Source organism: Lynx canadensis, chromosome A2 (genome assembly GCF_007474595.2).
Source record: "Lynx canadensis isolate LIC74 chromosome A2, mLynCan4.pri.v2, whole genome shotgun sequence".
NCBI classification, from domain to species: Eukaryota; Metazoa; Chordata; class Mammalia; order Carnivora; family Felidae; genus Lynx; species Lynx canadensis.
In genome coordinates this window covers 29,754,657-29,776,444 of record NC_044304.2, presented here as the reverse complement: position 1 = coordinate 29,776,444, position 21,788 = coordinate 29,754,657, and the positions used below count along the sequence as shown (strand labels likewise).

General features: G+C 40.4%; 1 protein-coding gene across 2 annotated transcripts in view; it reads right to left on the bottom strand.

Moving 5' to 3' along the window:
* The window catches only part of PTPRG (protein tyrosine phosphatase receptor type G), a 713,510-nt gene that overhangs the window by 11,394 nt on the left and 680,328 nt on the right, over nucleotides 1-21,788 (bottom strand). For both annotated transcript variants that reach the window (XM_030307145.1, XM_030307144.2), the window contains 11 exons: nucleotides 18,030-18,112; nucleotides 17,707-17,841; nucleotides 16,570-16,704; nucleotides 14,407-14,579; nucleotides 12,453-12,588; nucleotides 11,735-11,881; nucleotides 8,998-9,091; nucleotides 8,029-8,105; nucleotides 7,411-7,539; nucleotides 4,098-4,244; nucleotides 3,221-3,363 (listed from right to left, as the gene is read on the bottom strand). In XM_030307145.1, the coding sequence (XP_030163005.1) occupies nucleotides 3,221-3,363; nucleotides 4,098-4,244; nucleotides 7,411-7,539; nucleotides 8,029-8,105; nucleotides 8,998-9,091; nucleotides 11,735-11,881; nucleotides 12,453-12,588; nucleotides 14,407-14,579; nucleotides 16,570-16,704; nucleotides 17,707-17,841; nucleotides 18,030-18,112 (1,399 nt within the window). The remainder of the gene's footprint in view (nucleotides 1-3,220; nucleotides 3,364-4,097; nucleotides 4,245-7,410; nucleotides 7,540-8,028; nucleotides 8,106-8,997; nucleotides 9,092-11,734; nucleotides 11,882-12,452; nucleotides 12,589-14,406; nucleotides 14,580-16,569; nucleotides 16,705-17,706; nucleotides 17,842-18,029; nucleotides 18,113-21,788) is intronic.

Here is a 21,788-nt window from a genome sequence, read left to right as displayed (position 1 = left end):
GCTTATGTTCTAATCCTCTTCTGTCGGAAGGAACATAGGGTCTGCTTAAAAACTTTGACAGTAATGCTACAGATCAGCCTCTGAATCTTGAATACAGGATGCTGTGAATAAAGCAGTTTGCCTTTATAAGCGGTGCTTGTGCTCAGATACAATCAGTTTGCTTTTGGGCAAGGAATTTTATCCTTAGATCATTTTTCTAGGAACTTCGTCTACCTCACAACACAGCTGACAGCCCTGAGAGTAGGTGTTAAGAGATCTCTGTGAAGACCAGATAAATATCTAGTTTGTGCATTCGAAGTTCAACTCTTTGACTTAAGTGCAAACACTTGGGCCTCCAAGCCTGCTCACTTAAACATTTTTAAGCAGGTAAGATAATGATAAAACAAAACGCAAAGCACAAGGCTCTCTGGGAAAGGTTCACACAAAGGATATTGTATGTATGTATCCTTCATTTGTAGGTCATCATACTCTGAAGCACGGAACCTGCTATGTGCCAGGCATTAAGCTTCACTCTGTAGAGACTAGGACAAATAAGTTATTACTGCCAGTGTCAGCAGTGTAGGGGGTGTCAGTCCTGTGAACAAGTGGGTGCAACATGATGTGATACACAAGAACAGCACAGCTAAGAATGTGATGTCTGTCAGTGATTTTAAATGATTACCTCTAGGGGCGCCCCCGGTGGCATGGTCAGTTAAGCGTCTGAGTCTTGATTTCGGCTCGGGTCAGGATCTCCCTGTTCCCGAGACTGAGCCCGGCGTCGGGCTCTGTGCTGACATGAGCCTGCTTGGGATCCTCTCTCTCCCTGCACTCCCAACACCCACCCCCCCGGCCGTCTCTCAAAATAAATATTTTTAAAAGATAAATGATGACCACTGGGATGAGTCACCAATAGTTTCAAGGAGAATGACTTTGACTGACAGAGCACTCAAAGGAAGTAACATTTGCAGGGGCAAGGTGGTCTACAGGAAGGAATGGACTGAGGACTAGGATGACAGCTGCATGAGTAAACTTTGGCCAGACTGCAAAGGAATTTGGAAAGTACTGAAAGAATGGGTGACATCAGTAAGACTCGTGGCCAGTTGGATGTGGGGGTGAAGGGACACACAAAGAGGGCTCTGCTTTGCACAACTCAGTGGCTGGAGGCAGGCTGCGAGGATGAGTTTGGTCTTAGACATGCTAAATTAGAGGTGTCTGTCAGCCACCAGGAAGGGATACTAGGAGGCACAAAAAGTAGGTAAGATGGAAACTGAAAGGTAACTGGTGTTCACAAGATTGTATTACTGCTAGCAGGTGTTTAAATAGTTCAAATTTGCTTGAGTAATGTGGAAAAGTAATTTCTCTGGAATCCCTTATCTCCTAAAGAGTGGATACGGGAACACATGTCTTTAGGAGGTTTTTAATCTAGCTCACCTACATGGTATGTGCTGATCTAGTTCAGACTTAATTTACTCTTTTCTTGTGTGGGCCTGCGAACTACATTTGATTAATTTCAGAGGTGACATATTCAGCATGAGGCACAAAATAAAAATCACTGAGTAAGACAATATATCCCCAAACTGAATCTAGACAAAAGAATCAAACAGTTCTTTTTAAATGATGTACCAAGTTCCTGTTTTTTCTCTTTCCCTCATCCCTTACCCATGAAATGTAAGTTTAGCTCCATTACCAACTTGAATACAAAATAACAGCAAAATCACAGACCTGGGCAGCAACATTAGAATTCAGGCTGAATTGATAGCAGCTGGCAAACCCCAAAGGTATTTGAAAAGCCAGTACAGATTAGTGGGGAAAAAAATCTCTAGAAGCAGCCTTAATTTTTATACTATAACTGCATACCCTAAATTTTCATAGACCTGTAACGGCTGCCCAGTTACTTTGAAACAGTCATTATTTCCTAAAACAAACTCCAGAAAACTCTTTGGAAGCAGCCATTAATATGGCTTTCTTCAAATAAGAGAGAACCATGATTTGAGGTACAGGTGTTGACCTAAACTGGAAGTCTGTGGTCACTTCATGTTGCAGAAAAAATTGAAAGACTTAACCATAAGCTTTACTTTCAAATTGACTAGTATCTATGCTTCCAGAGTGGCTGCTGATTTAATGAATGTAATAGATGCACTGAGAAATTTGCTGACGAAAGGAGCTACCTTGGAAATAAAACAGAAATGAAGATATCTAATTGGTGCCACATTAGCTAAAGGTCTGTGAGATTCTGAACAATCTGGAATTACACAAGTGATTTACAGGTCAATGCCAGTCATTACGTTTGACCCCAAATATTCATATACCATAAAGTTTACCTATGATCCTTTCTACTTTAGTAAGAAGGAAAGTATCTAGGTTTGAATACCATGTCCAAACAGACTGCAAACTCTAAATTTATTATTATTATTATTATTTTTTTTTTAATTTCTGCACAGCAGACTCTAAATTTTTTTTTTTTTCAACGTTTATTTATTTTTGGGACAGAGAGAGACAGAGCATGAACGGGGGAGGGGCAGAGAGAGAGGGAGACACAGAATCGGAAACAGGCTCCAGGCTCCGAGCCATCAGCCCAGAGCCCGACGCGGGGCTCGAACTCACGGACCGCGAGATCGTGACCTGGCTGAAGTCGGACGCTTAACCGACTGCGCCACCCAGGCGCCCCTAAATTTATTATTAATAAGTAACTTTCTCACTCCTAATCAATGAAACCATATTTAAAAATTTTTCTTCTAGGGGCACCTGGGTGGCTCAGCTGGTTGAGTGTCGGGCTCTGGGCTGACAGTGTGGAGCCTGCTTGGGATTCTCTGCCCCGCCCCCAACTTGGGTGTGCGTGCTCTCTCAAAATAAACAAACATCCTTCTAAAAAAAATTAAAAGTCTTCTTTCCTAATAATTTTTGCTGAAATTCAGTGTAGGGTATAAAAATAATTGTTTAAATAATGGAAATAATAATTTAAAATTGTTTTTGAAACATAAAACCTCAGAAAGCTTTCAAGTGTACTTTTGTAGGCCGGTACAGTGCTTTCACATTTCTAGAACATACACTCCAGGAGTACCTGAAGCCTTGGAAGGGTGGGACACATTAAAACTCAAACAGATCTACAACCTGCCCCTGTAGACACTGTAAAAAACTCAGAATGGTCACAAGCAGATAGAGTCTGTCTTTGCCTTTCTACTCCTATAGCAATTCCACAAGAAACATGTTTGAATTTTAAAATTAAGAAATAGATACATACTCATCATGAACAATGGTGGGGCCGTCCCTTGTTAAGGCCTCTTCCTTGATGACATTGATAAGTTCGAAAGTACTGCTGATGGGGGCATCTGGGTTAGGCCATTTGGGACACTGGAAGTGCCGAACTTCTAGGACATAGTCATCCTGTAACCAATACAACAGAAGTCACAGCCCAGCCCATTAGATCTGTAATCTAATGACTAGAACTTTTTCCTGAGATAGCATAGAATTGAAGAATGCCCCATTAACCAAAATGGGGCTGGTAAGAAGAAAAATAGTAGGGAGGCCTGCCTGCCATTAAAAAATGACCAGGTCATGTTAGTGAAACAGTAAAATTCTGTTTCATTCAGGTGACAAAATTACAAGTGCCAATAAATTATGAGACTTTGTATCCTACTCTATCTTATCTATAAATTGAAAGGAAAAAAATGAGAGGTTAAATCATCATTTAAGTTATAATAACTTATCCTCCTCGTCCTTTCATATCCACCCCATAAGAAGGCAGTTGTTATACATCAAAATGTCGTTTACTAAAAAAAAACAAAAAAAAACCAAAAAAAAAATCTTATCATCTGCAACACATTGCAATGTTTACATTTCTGGTGGCAAAGAAAATACCGAGCTCTAGTATATTGTTTTTATAATTAGGTCAACAGACCTATTTGTATGCATGCTCAATCAGAGGAACGGTTACATTTCATCTACCCAGCTGGAAAAAGCAAATATTTGAAGGAAGGAAAAAGGGAAGTGTACGTATTTATAATGAAGTCATACTCAAATGCCTGGGCCCGACTTGAGGTGGTAAGTTACTCTGTTATTTACTTGGAGGATGCAGGGCCCAGGTAGGGCTGTGACTGAGAAAGGCAGCTTTAGGTTACCTGTGTGGCTTCAAGGATAAAGTCATGGATGATAATTTGTTCTTCATTTGAGAGGCACAGTCTGTCTTTGCTGATAAGGGTGACGGTAAAGGCCTCACAGTTCATGGATTCTTCTCGACTTGGCCAGTATACAAACTCATCTTCTGCCTGTGGGAACCGCCCCCAAAGAAAAAATTCCTCTGCAGTGCTGTCAAACATTTGTTTTTGAATTTTCTTGCAAATTGATGTATCCTGTCTGCCATTTCCCATACCTCCCGAGTCACCTTTTAACTTGGGCACATAGAATTATATCCCCCTCTAATCATCCCAAGTTCAGTGATCACTGTAAATTGTAATTGATAACCGTATTCTAGACTTGCCTCCCTACATCACTGTAACAACCAAAAATGCTCCCCCTAGAGGGGACATATTAAAATTAATCGACTTGGATCCTGTCTTGTTTACTATGATGTATTACAGAATATCTCTCAACTGGGGCTAATATATTATTTCACAATTGCTTAAGCAACGAAGACATCCTAGTTGTTACTTCCTGTGGCTTAACATTTCTACAGTTGATTAGCATTTTGCATAGGGATTTCATAAACGTGGTCTTAATTTTTACAATATACTAGGGAGGTGAGGGATTTTTATCATCTGTCTTTACAGACGAGGACATCAAGACTCAGAGAAGCCTGTAAGTTGTCTCAAATCACACTTGCTACTAAATGGTAAGCAACAGAACCTGTCTGGAAAGAGGCTGTGCATAAATAAGCTTATGTTGGTTCTAAGTACAAAGTGCCTTTTCAAAGAAAAGTTAATCTAACCATGTTAGGTGTCAAAAGGAGATTAACACAGAAAAAGGCTTTCAGCCTTGAGTCAGGCAAGCTTTAAATGTTCATCTATTTTAGCATTAAAAATAAATATTCAGGCTCTTTACTTGAATTCCATCCCTGAAAACTGCGGAGGCCGAAGAAAAAGTGAAGAGATGTAGAGGTGGGAGTCTTTGTGAGAAATACAACGATTAGGGTAAGACCCCTGACCCCCCCATCCCTCTTTTTCTCATCAGTCCAAATGGCAAACTCTGCTTTGCCTGGAATAGCTACACTTCCATGGGCATTTGCCTGAAAATGCTTAGATACTACTAGTGAAGTCAGAAATAATTCTGAATAATGTTCAAAACAAAGAAGGTTTTGTTTAATCTTACATTGTTGCATCAGAAATGAGCCAACAGTCCAATAAGACTTATCACCCTTTCAAGTTTCAATATAGCTTATTGCCAAGTACATTTTTATTTTTAAAGCTCAGCATAAGGGGAAACAGATTAGCAATTGGGTTTAGGCTATACAAAAGACAGTCTGTAACTGTCAGGGGTTTTAATACATTTTGTCCAAGGAAATGGAAGTTAAGACCCTTCTAACAGATACTAAAGATGTAAGGTAATAATGGACAAGGCCTATAAATTTAACCAATGCGCAGAGATTAAACACAGGATTTAGGATTGAATAAATTAATCTGGGCCTTAATTTCCATATCTGAAAAGTGGGAATAACATTATGTACCTGTAAGACATTAACAGGTACATAATTTGAATAGTAAATTATCAAATTGGCCTAATGACTGCCAAGGGGATTTTAATAAGCAAACACACACACACACACACCAAAACATCTGACTACAGAAAGCAAATTAGGGAGAAACTGATCATCTTCAAATGCTATGAAAAATACATGCTACTTCTTAATTCAGTAGGACCTCTGGTCTCATGGTTATTTTGCTTACAAATACATTTGTAGATCAAAGATGCCTAGGCATATCTAGAACAGTGCATTCTGACCTAGGAACCCGTGACTTTGGGCTAGTCACAGAATCATGGTCTTGTAAAATTACAGCAGTAAGAAATAAAGCAAACAAAGAGAATCTGCAGACATTTTTTAGGAAAAATGTGCACTGACTTTCGACCCCAGAGCTGAGAAGGCAGACATTCAGGATTCTAGCCCGGTCTCCCTCAGCCCGAGGTGACCTGTTCCAGGGCAGTCCTGTGTCCTCACTGTCTGCATAACACGCGTGGACTCTGTTGGTCCAGCCTCCCCATACAAACGAGCCCGTGGGTAGAGGCTTTTGGTGACTGTCCTGTGATAAGTGACAATACCAAAACACTGACTCATCCAACAAATGAACGTTTTAACAACCCTAAATGCCTCCAATTTCCACACGCCAAACAGAATAGACCCCTATTGCCAGCTAATTTGAAAATTTACACTCCAGTTTTGAGTTGAAGATTCTCAATTTTGTTGCCATTCTCTCCTACAGAAGCAGTCTTGGTATTCTGAAACTGGAGCAAAATGCGACAAAGTGAACTTCCTACTGACTGGGCACGCAGTCAAATGCATGTCGTCAAGACTAGGGGTTCAATCACAGGCTGTTCTTTCTCGACGAAAAAATTCACTGATCTGATACTTGTCGAAGCAGCTCCTCATTGTTTCTTATTTCCGTTTTTGTTTTGTGGGCTTACGTGTCCTCATAACTTCTGAAGACCCAACGAATTCTGCCATTAAGTTTATTTCGATAAACTTGTTAACCCTTCTTTTATATGGTCTTAGGGACCACAGCAGGGAAGGACTAACTAGAGGAGAAAAGGGCTGTAGCTCAGCCAAGGTCTTAGAAGCACCTTTAAACTGGAACAAAATAGCCTTTCTGTATCTCCTTCCCTGTAATGGATCTGCCTTGCCTAAGGTATGGGGGAAAGATAATGATAATTAGTACTTTAGATACGAATTTTTGGTGGAAGGACTGGGAAAACTTTGCTATGATATTTGTCCCATGCCACATCATAGAAAAGGATTAAAAGGTCACTCCGGTTTAAATCCTGCCTCCAATTATTCATGTATGCCCTTTAGGCAAGTTACTTCCCTCGATTTTCTTCGCTGTTAAATGAGATAATAGTATCTATGTCATAAAGTGGTAGAGAGGACTAAACAAGTTAGTACGTGTAAACACAGTTACATAGTTAGATGCTATTTTATTTTTCCCAAGGGACATATAGCACCTCAGAGGTTAAGATCCTATATTAATGACGTTACTAAAAAAAAAAAAAGGCTTTACAAAACCTTCCATGGCCCTGCCATGTACAGCATTAGAGAATCAAGTAATGGAACCGATGGCGACACTTAACTGTGAGACTACAAAAGGAACTTGCTCCAACTTCAAGAAGGGAAGTCTCAATACCCTCCCTAGCACATACAGACAGTGTAGCCCTGTGCTAAGGTATCAAAATGATTTATGCTTCTGGCCTCACAGGCTCATTAATATATAGCAGATGTGCTTTGCTTACCAAGCTCTGGTTGTCTGGCAGCATGACAATGATCTGTGCATTATGATCCCAAATCATTCGCCAGAAATCTTTCGTAGTATGTGGCAGAGGATGCTGGGTTATAATAAATTCATTGCTCCTATAATAGCCCTTCAGTTAGGAAGACGGAAAATCAGCAGTTACAAACATTTTATTCTGACGCCGGGGTAAGTAAAATATGTTCACGAAATAAGACGGCATTGTTTTGACCACACAAAAACAATTGAAAAAGGCAGTCAGTACATTTGGTTAATTTTTAGCTGTATATGCTAACATGTGTAGATATTTTTTGCTCCACATAAATTTCCTCCTAGTTACCCCTGCTGTTTTTACTTAACGGCAATTTCAACATTTATTCAAACGCTAGATGGGTGAAATTAACAACAAAATTAATTCCTTAATGAACACTTCTCTTAAAGTATTTTTGTACCCCCACTGGCTAGGAGTCTTTTGTTAGAGGTCTCCGGATACAGAAAGCTAATTTTGATATTACACATCGAGAAATTATTTGAAAAGTGAAATCAGCCACATAGGTGGTATCTGCTCTTTAGCACCTTTTAGTTTAATTGAATTTATTTATAATTAACTGTTGACTCTCACCATGATATAAGAAGCATTAATGTAATCTGTTCCTTTCATTCCAGGCAATGGTGCAAGACCCACTCGAGCACGCTCGGCTATGGTATGGAAACAAAACAAAAACGCCACGTTTGCCTTATTATACACACAGAACACATAGTGCTTTCTGAGATTCACTCGGTGTGTCACCTATTCCCCTGGATCCCCTTTCAGGTTAAAATTTACCTATATTTTTAACTAAGCTCAAGTGTTCTCCGCTAAGGAGAATGTCAATGGAATTTTGCTGCACAGTCCCAGGAGGGCAGAGGCAACATAGGAATCAAATTTTACTGTCGGAGAGGTTTTCACAGCAGAGCATGAAAAGAACACTCTGTGCAGAGATGACACGATTTCAGGTAATTTTTAGCCCCGGTTTGATATTCTTTCCATTATACCCACACGTTGTACTTCTGCTGTTTTGCCATAGCCTTATCCGTATCTTTCTCCTGGCAAAGGGCTTAGAAAACAGTGGCCTTTGTCAAGGAAAGATCATCTTTCCAGCGATCAGCCACGCCTGTGTCTCAGCACACACATAGCATCCTCTGCCGTGTCCCAAGCTATGGATACAAAGGGCCCCGTCTGCATAGTGCCTTGACCTCAATAGCCAGGATAATGTAATAATGTATTCTGGTTGGACGGATTAGTCAGAGATCCTTAAGCTTTCTAGGAGTATTCATGCCACAGTGATAATGGCTTTATTCATTTTTTTAGTTAGGATGTGGAAGTCCCACAACTCTGGGCTTTCGAGGTGAACCGAAGCTAGACTTCACGTGGCACCGAGGCAGCCGTTCGCTGGCACTGACAGCCGCCCCTGCTAGTCTGATCGATGTGCCTGAATTTTCCTGGCAGAACTCTTCCCCTTGGTAGTAGCTGCCTCTTTACAGAATACATAAAATGCAATGAAAAAATACTAACACATTCCACCAAGTCAAATGGATTTTGAGATCTTACATGGCACGACCGAAGAGTTTCTGTTCTTTTCTTTGTTACACTCTTTCTGAGCACTAAAGCATTCCACATACTTCGCATTACATTGCGTGACCAGCTGAAAGAAAAGTAACGCTTTAGTCTTCATTCAAAGGTGTAACTGTGGACATGTTAACTGACCGTAACATGACAATCATTTCATAATATAATGCAGGCATCCAGTCATTCCTTTCTACACCTTAAATGTATACAGTGTTATATAGCATTTGAATGTCAGCAGAGCTGGAAAACAACAAACCAATGAAACAGAAATTACAATTGACAGCATTTGCTTGATGATCTGGCGAAAAAGGTCCATCAATAATCAGATTACTCAAGAAAAAAAAACATTTTTTCTACCTCAAAGAACGCATTGTTGTGTTTCAGTAGTGGTTACTTCTGTCCATTCCCTTGGTGATGTGCACACCCGTCTCATTTCTACTATCAGGCCACAGGCTTCTGATAACAGGTTCTGTGTGAGTAGTAGATGTTTACTGAATCAATGTAGACTTTCTGGCTGACAGTGTCACTGATTTTTGGAAGTTCCCCTCTGTAATTTCTCACAGGCACATGAGATTTGGGTGGGCCTACACTAGAAAAGACTGCTCTATGGTCCTAAGAGCTAACCGTGTTTCTTGAACCTAACTCACTAGGTTCTCGGTACATTTCTGTTGAACTAAACTAACATTGTTCTAAGGCCATTATAAGTAATTAGCCCAGAAGTTTGGTTATTCTTCCTGTTCTTATATAGCTTGGTTGAACACTTTGTCAATCCCCTTTTTTTGGAGGGCTGGGGTATATATCTTAATGGAACATATGGGAATGGCCTCCACCAAATGCTTTAGGACTATTGTCAAGGGCCCTGGATGTAGTTTTCAAGTTTCTGATACTTGTTTTTTTTTTCTCTTGTTCTTAACTTCTCAAGTGATTAGTGCTTACGAAAGAACCAATGACTTGGTTTCCAATGGAATGGAAAGATTTCTTTGATGAATTTTTTTTTTCCACGTTTTTTTATTTATTTTTGGGACAGAGAGAGAGCATGAACGGGGGAGGGGCAGAGAGAGAGGGAGACACAGAATCGGAAACAGGCTCCAGGCTCTGAGCCATCAGCCCAGAGCCTGATGCGGGGCTCGAACTCATGGACCGCGAGATAGTGACCTGGCTGAAGTCGGAGGCTTAACCGACTGCGCCACCCAGGCGCCCCTTGATGAATTTTTTTGAAGTATGTGGAAACAAATATTGCAGGAATAGAAAAGGTAGGATTTAAGAAATGTTGGCACTTATTTATTCTCATTAAAAAATGTTTTTTTTGATGTTTGTTTATTTTGGAAGAAGAAAGAAACAGAGCATGAGTGGGGGAGGGGCAGAGAGAGAGGGAGACACAGAATCTGAAGCAGGCTCCAGCCTCTGAGATGTCGGCACAGAGCCCGACGTGGGGCTCGAACCCATAAACCACAAGATCATGACCTGAGCCGGAGTGGGAGGCTTAACCAACTGAGCCACCCAGGTGCCCCGGCACTTAAATTTTTTAAGAATTAATTTTAAACATTGAAAACGAGCTACTACTGTGTCCTCATTATTAATGACCTCAAATGGTTTTTAGAATAGTTAGGATGATATAAAAGGAGAGCCAGAAATTTGAAATTGTTATGGAATGAAAAATAAGATTAATTTTGCTGGTTACTCTGCTTGACAATCTCAAACGATGGTTTCAGAATCTATGGAAAGTTTTTTTTTTTTTTTTTACGTTTATTTTTATTTATTTGTAGACAGAGATACAGAGCAAATGGGAAAGGGGGCAAAGAAAGAGGGAGACAGAATCCCAAGCATGCTCCACATTGTCAGCGCAGAGCCTGATAGGCAGCTCAAACTCACCAACTGTGAGATCATGACCTGAGCTGAAATCAAGAGTTGAACACTTAACCAACTGAGCCATCCAGGCACCCCAAATCCATGGAAAGTTTTATCATGAAAACTAAAATTGCACAGATTCACCTCATTCTTTCCATTTTGATACAAAATGAGAAATTACATATAGAATCATGCAAAAAAAGGAATTTAAAAGACTAATGAGAGACATATATAGAAGAATGTGGAAGGACAGTGTTTGAAAGTTAGAATAAAAGACTGAGGTCTTACGATCTTAATTACTCTAAGGTCCTAATAGTCTGGTTTTTCACCTTTTCCTCAGTCAATTCCATATAAACTTTACCTATCTGTAAACTTCATGCCTCTATCCAAGCAAAAGAATAATCCTTTGGGGAAAGCTAACTTCTCTCTAGTATTCCTTAGTAACTTTTTTAGTTTCTGGATTATCTGATAGTCTTTCAGATAGCTTTATTTTGGGGACAGTGTGCCAACAAATAGTCATTCTTAATAAGGGTAAGATAGATTAATTCAAAAAGAATACAGAAGATATTTTTTGGCCTGGAGTGATTGACTCTGAGTATTAGGTCTTTGTGGCCAAGGGCTGCTCATGTTTACACTCAGATCAAATCCTAAGTTGCTCAGAAGGAAATCTAGCACTGCACTGTCTACTTGGATACTGACAATTCATACACAGGTCAAAACTATTTCCTTCCTATTACATTTGAAGAATACAGATGATAATCCCTTTTGGTCCATACATTCATGGAAAAAAGACATGACTCCCATATTGAAGATGTTTCTTTACTTCTTGGTTTGTTTGTTTTTTAACCCAAGAAATTTATTCGGAACACACCTTGAATTGTTTTTCCAGCCGCGTCTTTCCTCCTACTCCTGGTATGAGGATGCTGTTAACATAGCTATGCAGCTGATTTGAAGATACTTCAGTCTCCTTTCCTAGAATGGCTTCCAACAAGGCATCGTGGATGAAAATGTACTGCTCCTGTAAGGGACAGTATATGTCATCACTGAGAAGAGCTGGTAAGGGGTAACCGCCTCGATCCGTCAGGCAATCGACCTCGGAGCAACTCTTCTAACAGGGACCTCCCTATAAATTCCTCCTGCGCTTACCGCTAGGTGGCCTGCTCCATTTCTTACTGGTTTATCCCTTATTACTTATTTTAGGGTCAAGACTGTGTTTTCCATACTAGGCCCAAAACAGTAGGTTCAAGGGAGCATGCAATGGAGAAATGTGTTTAATGATCACCTTTTAGAACCATTCTACTTCTCACGCCAGACTGCATGTTTAGTTCCCCACGGCATCAAACACAGCACTAGATACAGCTGTGTCTGCTTCCTGAGTGCTGGTGTAGTTCCTGAGAAATCCACACGTGAGCGCCACCCAGAAATGGGAAACTGAGCCAATGAGTAGTATCATGGTGAGGACATCTTCCAATACAAACCTGTAAATGCCTTCAAGCCCCACGAGAGGAATTTGCCTCCTTGGAATCATTTAACTTTCAGTTACGGCATGTGCTAGAAATCTCGTGAGAGCACCTGAAGGTGCCCCTTACCTCAGTCTGGACGAGGTAGTTACGCTGTGTCCTGATATGCTTCAGGAATCCAAGGACGTTAACTGTGCTTTTGTCTTTTATCTGTTGCAGCATGCTGTCTATTACAATGTAGGTGCCTGTCCTGCCCACACCAGCGCTAGAAGAAATGAGGACACCCAACTAGGACTGTCATTCGTTTAACAGTAACCTGGAAAAGTTACCATCTAAATATTGAGTGAGCGGAGAAATAACCTTGCCATTTAGATAACCTAGTAGAGTTGACACAAGTTATTCGTTGTGGACAGCATCCAAAAACTACCTTAGGACATTTCCCACCTCAGGAGTCTTGATGGGGAGAAGAGACAGCCTTTATAAAAAGGCTGCATTATGTATTTGCTTTCTCAGCCTCACTTGCAGCTCAAGCAAAGGATGTTCAGTCGGGGATCTGCAAGGGACAGAGAGTGGCCCCTCTCGGCAGAGCTGTCCCCACACCAGAACTGTGTCCGCTGAGGCCCCAGGTAGGGAGTTATGTCCTTGGTGTCTAAGTTCACGCCTGCTCTTCCAACTCCCCGTAATTCTGGAAGCACCCATTATCTTTTCATTTTTTTAATGTTCACTTATTTTTGATGCAGAGAGCACAAGTGGGGGAGGGACACAGAGAGAGGGAGACACAGAACCCGCAGCAGGCTTCAGGCTGGGAACTGTCCGCACAGAGCCCGACCCGGGGCTCAAACCCACAAACCGTGAGATTGTGACCTGAGCTTGAAGGTCAGACACTCAACCGACTGAGCCACCCAGGTGCCCCACCCACTATCCTTTCATTAAGCCCCCTTTCTGCACACCTCCCTAGTCTGCGCAGTATTAGAAAGTTCCTACCTAAAGGGGTGCCTTCCTTTAGTTACCCAGGTCTAGAATCAGAATGGCACACCTGGAAAATGTGGCCTCTTTTATTCACACTTCCTAATTGTTATTAGAAAAACAACACTAAGGAGGATCAGAGTTCTGATTAACAAGCTGCTTCTGTCAGAACCGCCTCTCCCCGCCCCCGCCGTGGGTTCCCCGTCTCACACAACTCCACTGATACCCGAGCTCTTTGACAGACTTTCGTCCGTTTTACTGATTCCTCAATGGGTTAAGTGAAAAATGTAGTTTTCACGGGGTTTTAAACAGGAGATGGGTTCCAACATCTGCAAAGGACTTGCTTTGTGAGCGCATGTAATTAACAACAGCCCAGAAGAAATGCTTAGCTGCATGGCATTTTCTAACTCGCAGAATAAGCAGCATCTATTTGAATACCAAAGATAAAAAGTGAAAAAATATTTTCGCTGCTCGGGGTGCCGGGGTGGCTCAGTCAGTTGTTTTGGCTCAGGTCATGGCCTCGTGGTTCATGAGTTCAAGCCCCAAGTCGGGCTTCACTCTGGCAGCACAAAGCCTGGTTGGGATTCTGTCTCTCCTTTTCTCTCTGCCCTTCCTCTGGTTGTGCTTTCTTTCTCTCTCAAAATAAGTAAATAAACATTAAAAAAGAAAAAGCCTTTTTACTCTCACAATACATTTTATTATTTAGAGGAACCCTACAGAAAAGCCATATACAAAATCTCAAACTCTCTAGTGTAGAAAGCCCTGGACTTGTGTTTAAGGTCAGATTTTTATTAATAGGAGCAGCTTAAAGATTCCCTATAAACAATGGGGATTTTATTAATCGTAGATGTTATAAAACTGGAGATTGATTCTCTAAGAGCACATTTTGTTTCAACCTCAGAAATAGCACATGATTTCTGAACATGTGGAGAATATATAGTGATTTTTATCTAACTGTAACAGGTTGTACTGGTCCCAGGTGACGGAGCAAGACTCCGTTTCTGAAGCAACAAAGCAGGGCCCCAGTAGTCCATGCCCGTGAGGTCCACATTTCCCTACTTTGCCCACTTCCAGTGTCGAATCCCAGGCACAAGAAAGAGAAGGATGTTGGCCCCACCTGCAGTGCACCAACACAGGGCCCATTTCTGGCGTGCGGGCTGCTGAGGATCTCCTCACAAAGGTCAAGACCGGGAGGGCGTACTCAGGAACTCCCATGTCAGGCCACTGTGTGTAGTGATACTGGATCACTACCCTTTCATTTTGACGACCCTTGGGGTTTCCCTTCTGACCCTACGAGAAAGGTGGAAAAAAAAAAAAGAGGTCTTTAAGCAGGGGGTAGGCATTCTGGTATAAGGAAATAATGTAAGGATCCAGGAAACAGGACCTTCCATTTCATTTGCCTTAACTACTGTTCCTGAACGAGGTACTTTCCTCTTGGTGGCCGTCTCAGGCCACAAATGGAGATACCACCTAGCTGGATGGCAAGTATCAGACCTCTCCTGGGGGAGAGTATGGCTTAAGACTGTACCAGGTACGAACACTTGACGCTAGTTTTTTGGATTTAGAACCATCTCAAACACTGTAATTTGCCTACAGGGTCTCCATTTTCTGACTTGCTGCCCCAACTCCAGAAGGCTTTGGTCCTTTGCTTTCATCTGACAGTGGGCCCGGATTCCCATCCTTTCTCCGCTGTCCAGGTGGAACCTTCAGGAACCTAAGTGCTGGTCCTTGCTTTACATTCTTCACCAGCTGTGGGGAAGATCCTAAGTGCCAAATGATGGTCAATCTCCAGAGTCAAAGCAATAATAAATTTATCTGTCACTTTCATAAATGAAGTTTTCAGAGTAGTTTTCCTTTAAGTGGCTCAGCTTTTTAAACTACTTTTTGTTTTCATTTTAACTACTTGGATGAAAAATTTCCCCAAATGGGTAACTAGCTGTTATATGTTTTTTTCTTACCACAAATACCTCTGAAAAGTTCTTTTTTTTTTTTTTTTTGAATGACTCGGGCTCATTACTCAACACTGGAGCATGTTAGGTGTTCGGCCCTGTACTACCAAGGCCTGATGACTTTCATTTCTGAAATCCTCTGTTAACTCTCATTTTCCTATTTCTTTCTTATTTTTAGTTACTACTTTTTCCTCTTGCACAAGACACCTAACATTCCCATTTGACTTCCTCCTCCCTCTAAGCTGCTTCCAAAATAAGAATAAGTGGGCGATGCTTAAATACCTGAAGGGTTCCCATGGGCTTTTTACAAATGGGCTTTGTAACAGCTCTATCAGAACACAGATAAATACAATGCTACTTGATTATTATATGCTTCTGCCATTCTGGGAAAAAACTACATGTACAAAGGACTGTTAACCTTGGAGCACAGATAGGTTTCAGAGCCAATGACATTGTATATAAAAGTTTGAATAAAGGTGAATTCTTCTGGGGGCAGGAAGGCTGGAGTTTTAACACCTTCTCAAAGATGTCCAAGACTAAAAACAACTACAAAACACCACATTATACCCATTGCTACAAACAACAGCCATTCCTAAGTCTCTAGAGCAACTATACATTTTCTTAATGAACATCTACCTAGAGTTCCTAGTAATGTTGCAGTGGTCTAGGAGTCTTGGTGCAACAGCAGCTTTTGAACAAGAGATAACTTGAAAGCATTTTCCACAGGGTGTGAATCTCAGGATGTTAACAGTTAGACAAGGGTTGTATTAAGGCACTTTAGGAAGCACTAGGCAAAACAAAGTTGAAGAGGTTTCTTCACTAGCACTTTGGTCACTTGCATGCCCTGTTCATTTCTAACGGAGAATATTTATTACCTAGCATTCATTTTCCATACCTATTAAACAGCAGAATCTGATTTTTGCAAGCATCTTGCAGGGTTAGCATTCCTTGGAGCACACTTTGGGAAATAATGCTTTAAAACTGTCAGAAAATTGCTATTAAAAAGCTCAGTCAACAAGCAGATGCTGCTATAGTTGCTGGTCACCAAAACCGAAGAGGACCTTTTTAAAAAAAACAAAACAAAACAAAACAAAAAGCGAAGCCTTCACTGGGAGATTACAGCATTTAATCAGGCCAGTTAAATTCTATTATGTGCTTTGCCAGTATCTTTCACAGCATACATTGATGTCAATCAAACGAGTTGTGAAAAAACGTTTTTTAGAAATACTTTTTTAAAGCCAAGTTGGTTATGAGAATTGGCCTTGGTTGTGCCGTTTTTCGTACAAGTGTAAAGAGAGATGCCCTGGCAGCCCACCCGATTCCTTCAGTACCTTCTTCACTTTTGTATTTCTGACTGAAAAACGACGCACAGTGTAGCAGGCGTGTACTTTTGTGCTCTTCAGTGTGACAATAATGTTTCCGTACTCCTCACTATTCTCTGTTGGCCAATACTGATCGCATTTTCGCTGCAAAAAGGAAAAAGTTGTTAACTGCAACTGCAATTTATGCCACGGTTGTACTGTCGATGAAGTGATTTCATAAGTCTTTAAAACCAGTACTCTGGCCATGTAGTTGACCGAGAAAGGAACGTACGGGCCCAATGGCTTATAGGCAGACATACCTCTGAAGTGGTTAATCGTGGGACAAGTGTGGGCAAGATCCTTTGAGAAATGGGTCTAGTATTCGTGACCGTCTTTCAACACACAGTGCACTTTAAAGAGGGCCAAAGAAAGAAACCTGTATTTGGCCAGTAAGAAATAGGGCTGGCTACATTATAAAGGAGTTTACTTATCGTTTAGGAGTCTGGGCTGCATTCGGAGTTGCAAGAGAGTCTTGTAACAATGCAAATCTTCATTTCACAACTTGGGTCACCAAAGGTGAAACGGGGACTCCACAGTCAAAGTGAACTTGAAGCGACTCTACCTAATGAACTTGAGGCTTAGCCTTTATTCCAGCCTACATTACCATAATGTAATGTAAGCTCATAATCTAATAACTCAAATATTCATCATCTTAAAAAAAGGTTCTCTCAATGCTAGGGTGTTTCAGCAGTGCTGCTGTCCCCTGCCTGAACTATCGGTAGTTCCCCCACTACACTGGGTTTCCTCCAGCTTCCCTGTGTTCCCTGGGCTTAGAAGGTCCTTCCCTAACTCCTTCTCGTCCCTCACTGTTCACATCTCACCGCAAACAAGAGCTCCTTTACAAATCTCAGCCCCAGAGGATGTATTCATCCATTCTGCAGCATCCCCATTATAACGTTCTGTTCATTCCTACTGCCACATTTAATTCACTCTTCTAAGTGCTGAGCTCTTTCCCACCAGACTACAAGCAAGGTACGGGCAGAGAGGATGCCTTTCATCGCCTTAACTCTTTACACCTGGTCAAGCTCCTACCCTACGGCAGGTACTCCATAAATAGGTTTTGAATGAAGGTACATGATTTAAGATATTAAGCCAAGAGGCTCTTACTCTTCCTTTTTCCACAAGGTTCGTAATCATGATAATGATTCCAGTGTTTTGTTCCCAAATCATCCTCCAGAAATCTTCAAATGTAGACTTTAAAGGTCCCTGGGTGGCGATATAGGCTTTCGCTTTGTTGTAGCCCTTCAAAGATGACACAGCACAAAGTAAGATGCAAGGGTACCACACACCAGTTAATAATTCAAGTGCCTTCCAGATTGAATAGGCTGTGTTTTAGTAAAAGCTCTGTGCAGTATTAAAACACGTTCAACAGTCTCTGTGGCAACTCTTCAATTATCAGAAGCAGGTTTATAAAAACATTTCTGACTTACATCGACATAGTTTGCATTAATGTAGTCGCTGTGCTTAGAGTCTTTTCCTGGTAAAGGTCTTAACTTCACCCTACTGTGATCATCTATAGAGGACAAAAAAAAAAAAAAGAAAAAAAAAAGCAAAAACAAAATGTGTAATTCAAAAACTACCAGCATTCTAAAGCAGAGAACAAGGCAAACAGGCAGTGCGGCATCTCCCAGAGTGCCCCCAGAGAACTTTGGCCAGAACAACAAGTAAAACTTCAAAAATACAGCGTTGAAACCCATCTTAAAACACAGGGACATTTCTACCTCATGCTCTGACCTGTGAGTGCCCAAGAAATGCAAACTGGAGTCCTTATTAGTTCGTGTAAAATGATTTCAAGTTGTAACCCTCCAAAATTTCCTTGTCCTGTATTTTAAAACTGAGGCTTTTGACTATCCATTGCCCTCTTTTCCAGTGATACAAATATAAAAAGGCATATTGTTCTATTAGGTCCAGAACATCAAATATCTATTTTCAGGAGATTCCTCTGCCAAATTCAGAGTCCCTGTCACCCCAACAGAACCTAAGTAACCGAGGGAACCCAGAGCTATTCCTAAAAGTAATCTCATTGCAGCAATCTGGCCAGCAATCAGATTTTAGGAACCACTTAACTTCAGCTTATGAACACAAAACAGGGGAATGGGTTATATGCCTCTTGTTACCTAGCAAAGTATAGCTTGAATTTTTAGGACAGCCAATGAAATGAAGCGAAGGTCATAATTTTATCTTCCCTAGCTAGGAACAGAATGGGCAAAAGTTAAGTTTACATTTCTGGTTGTAGTCATAATCATAAAAGGCTATTCCAAAAACAAGTCCAATGAGTGGTTTAGTTAGCCTAGACATTAATGACCTCAGACTATATATCAAGCACTTTTTGAAAGCACTCTCCATCCTTGGAACCGTGAATTGTTTCAGTTGTTCTGACAGGAGGCTGAGAGTACATTTGATAGGCATGGGGGCTGCCTGATAGAAACAGGCTCCAAATGAAAATTTTCCCCCAAGTTATCTGGACACCTACGGCTATGTCCTAGCTCGATACCACTATATTGTATATTTTTCAGACTGACAAGAACACGTATTCCATGTTGCAAAATTCATATTTAATCTGAAAGGCAATAGCCTTGGGAAAATGGAGGAGTATAGGAGGGGGTATGGCAACATCCATATATACCTAAGAGTTGTAACTGCTCTGTGAGAGAAGCCTTTTCCTACTTTGTGTTTCTGGCACATTAAGTTTAGTTGTTTCATGACATTTCTGTCCCATTTTTTGCCACGCTAAATTAGCCCTTAATATAGGGGTAGACCAAGATGATGGGTATTTATGTGCCCAGAATCTGACAAAATGTCATGAACATCAGAACCCAACTTTCTGAACCTACGGAAATAAAACTGTATCTAATGTGAATTTGTGAAAGCGAAACCACAAATGAACTGGTCAAAGTACAACCACATCAAAGCACAGGTGGTAAACTTTCCAGGAAATAGCATGACCCTTGGGTATACCACCCAGAAGCTGCTGTGATTTCCTCCCTCTTTTCTGCCACATACTTGTAGCCAAGAACTGAGGTCACCAGAAGTAAGGACTGTCAAGGTGGAGAGAATGATATGTGTGGATGTACTCAAGACACACATGTGTCTATATCCCTGACTTTCATGGTTAGAAATAAGGTATATTGATTGACAAATCCTTATAATCTCAGCAAAATGAGCCTTTACTGGGTTGGCCAACAAATACTGTCAAGAGTCCATCCATTCAAAGAAGGGAGAGAAAAGCACAGTTTGATTCTTCTTCCTTGTTGTCCTGTTTACCTCATTCTCTCACATAAGTGAAACCAGTACTCTGATTCAAAAATGACTTGTGGTTCTTTAAAAACTTTATCTAGAGTTAGAAGTGAAACTGTAATAGCAAATGATAAGATCTTGTATATAAAAATTCTAAGGAGTCCACAAAGGAGAACTATTAGGATAAATGAATTCAGCAAAGATTGTGGGATACATGAGCAATATTTTAAAAAGATTATATTTCTATACATGAGAATTGCAAGGTCTCAAAATTAAGTAAACAATCCCATTTGCCATAGCATCAAAAAGAATACTTAAATGAATTTAACAAAAGAAGCACAACAAAAGGAAAACTATAAATGTAAAACACTGAAAAGAGTAAAAGATATAAATACATGGAAAGACATCCCATCTTCATGGATGGAAGACAATGTTAAGATTAATCCACAGATTCAACGCAATCCCTACCAAAATCCCAGCTACACCTTTTGCAGTAATATAAAAGTCGATCCCAAAATTGATAGGGAAACACATGGGACCCAGAAAAACTAAAACAATCTTGAAGAAGAACAAAGTTGGAGCATTCACCATTTCCAGATTCAAAATCGACTACAAAGCTATAGTCTGCAATCAAGACAAATTGATACTGGCCTGAGGATAGAGCTATCAATGGAAGAGAAGGGACAGTCTAGAAATAAACTCCTACATTTATGGTCAGCTGATTTTCAATAGGGGCACTAAGACAATTCAATCTGCAAAGCGTGCTAGGACAACCAGCTATCAACATGCGGAAGAATAAACTTGGACCCTGCCTCGCATCATATGTAAAAGTCATTTGGATAAAAGACCTAAATGTAAGAGCTAAAGCCATAGAACGCTTTGATAAAAACACAGGTGTAAATCTTCATGATCTTGGCTTAGGCTGTGGTTTCATACATAGAACACCAAAAACACAGGCAACAAAAGAAAAATAGTATTTCACCAGAATTAAAATAATTTTTGCCTCAAAGGACACCAGCAAGAAAGTGTAGACAATGCACGGAATGGGAGAAAATATTTGTGTACTATTTATCTATACAATGGACTTGTATCCAGGATCAGCTGCAAAAAGATAAGTAATCCTATTTAAAAAATGTGCAAAGGATCTGAAAAGATATTTCCCCAAAGAAGATACACAGGTGGCCAATACATGAAAAGATGCTCAACATTAGTCATCATTAGGGATTATGTATATATTTTGTAATACATATATATATATATATATATATATATATATATACACACACACACATATATGCATATATACATATATAATATATATATGTAGCCAGTGTTGATGAGATTATGGACAATGGAACTCTCATATATTCCTGGTGGGAATGTAAAATGGTATAGCCACTTTGGAAGATAGTATGGCAGTTCTTCAAAATGTTAAACATAGAGTTACCATATGACCTAGCTATTCTACTCCTAAGTATATATCCAAGAGAATTGAAAATATATGTCTGCACAAATGTTCATAGCAGCATTATTCATAATAGCCAAAAAGTAGAAACAACCCAAGTGTCCATCAAATGACAAATGAATAAACACAATGTGGCATATCCATACCACAGAGTATTTTTCAGCCATAAAAAGGAATGAAGTGCCGATAGAAGCTACGAGATGGATGAATCTTGAAAACGTCATGCTAAGTGGAAGAAACCAGACACAAAAGGCCACAGAGTCTAGGATTCCATTTACATCCAATGCCCGGAATTGGCAAATACACAGAAACAGAAAGTAGGTGTTTTTGTAGGGGTTGGGGGAAAGGAGGAGTTGGGAATGACTGCTAATGGGTATGGGGTTTTTTGTTGGGGTGCTGAAAGTGTTCTAACATTAGTGGTGATGACTGTACAACTGTGAATATACTAAAAACCACTGAAATTCAGTTTATATTTAAATTCCCATTT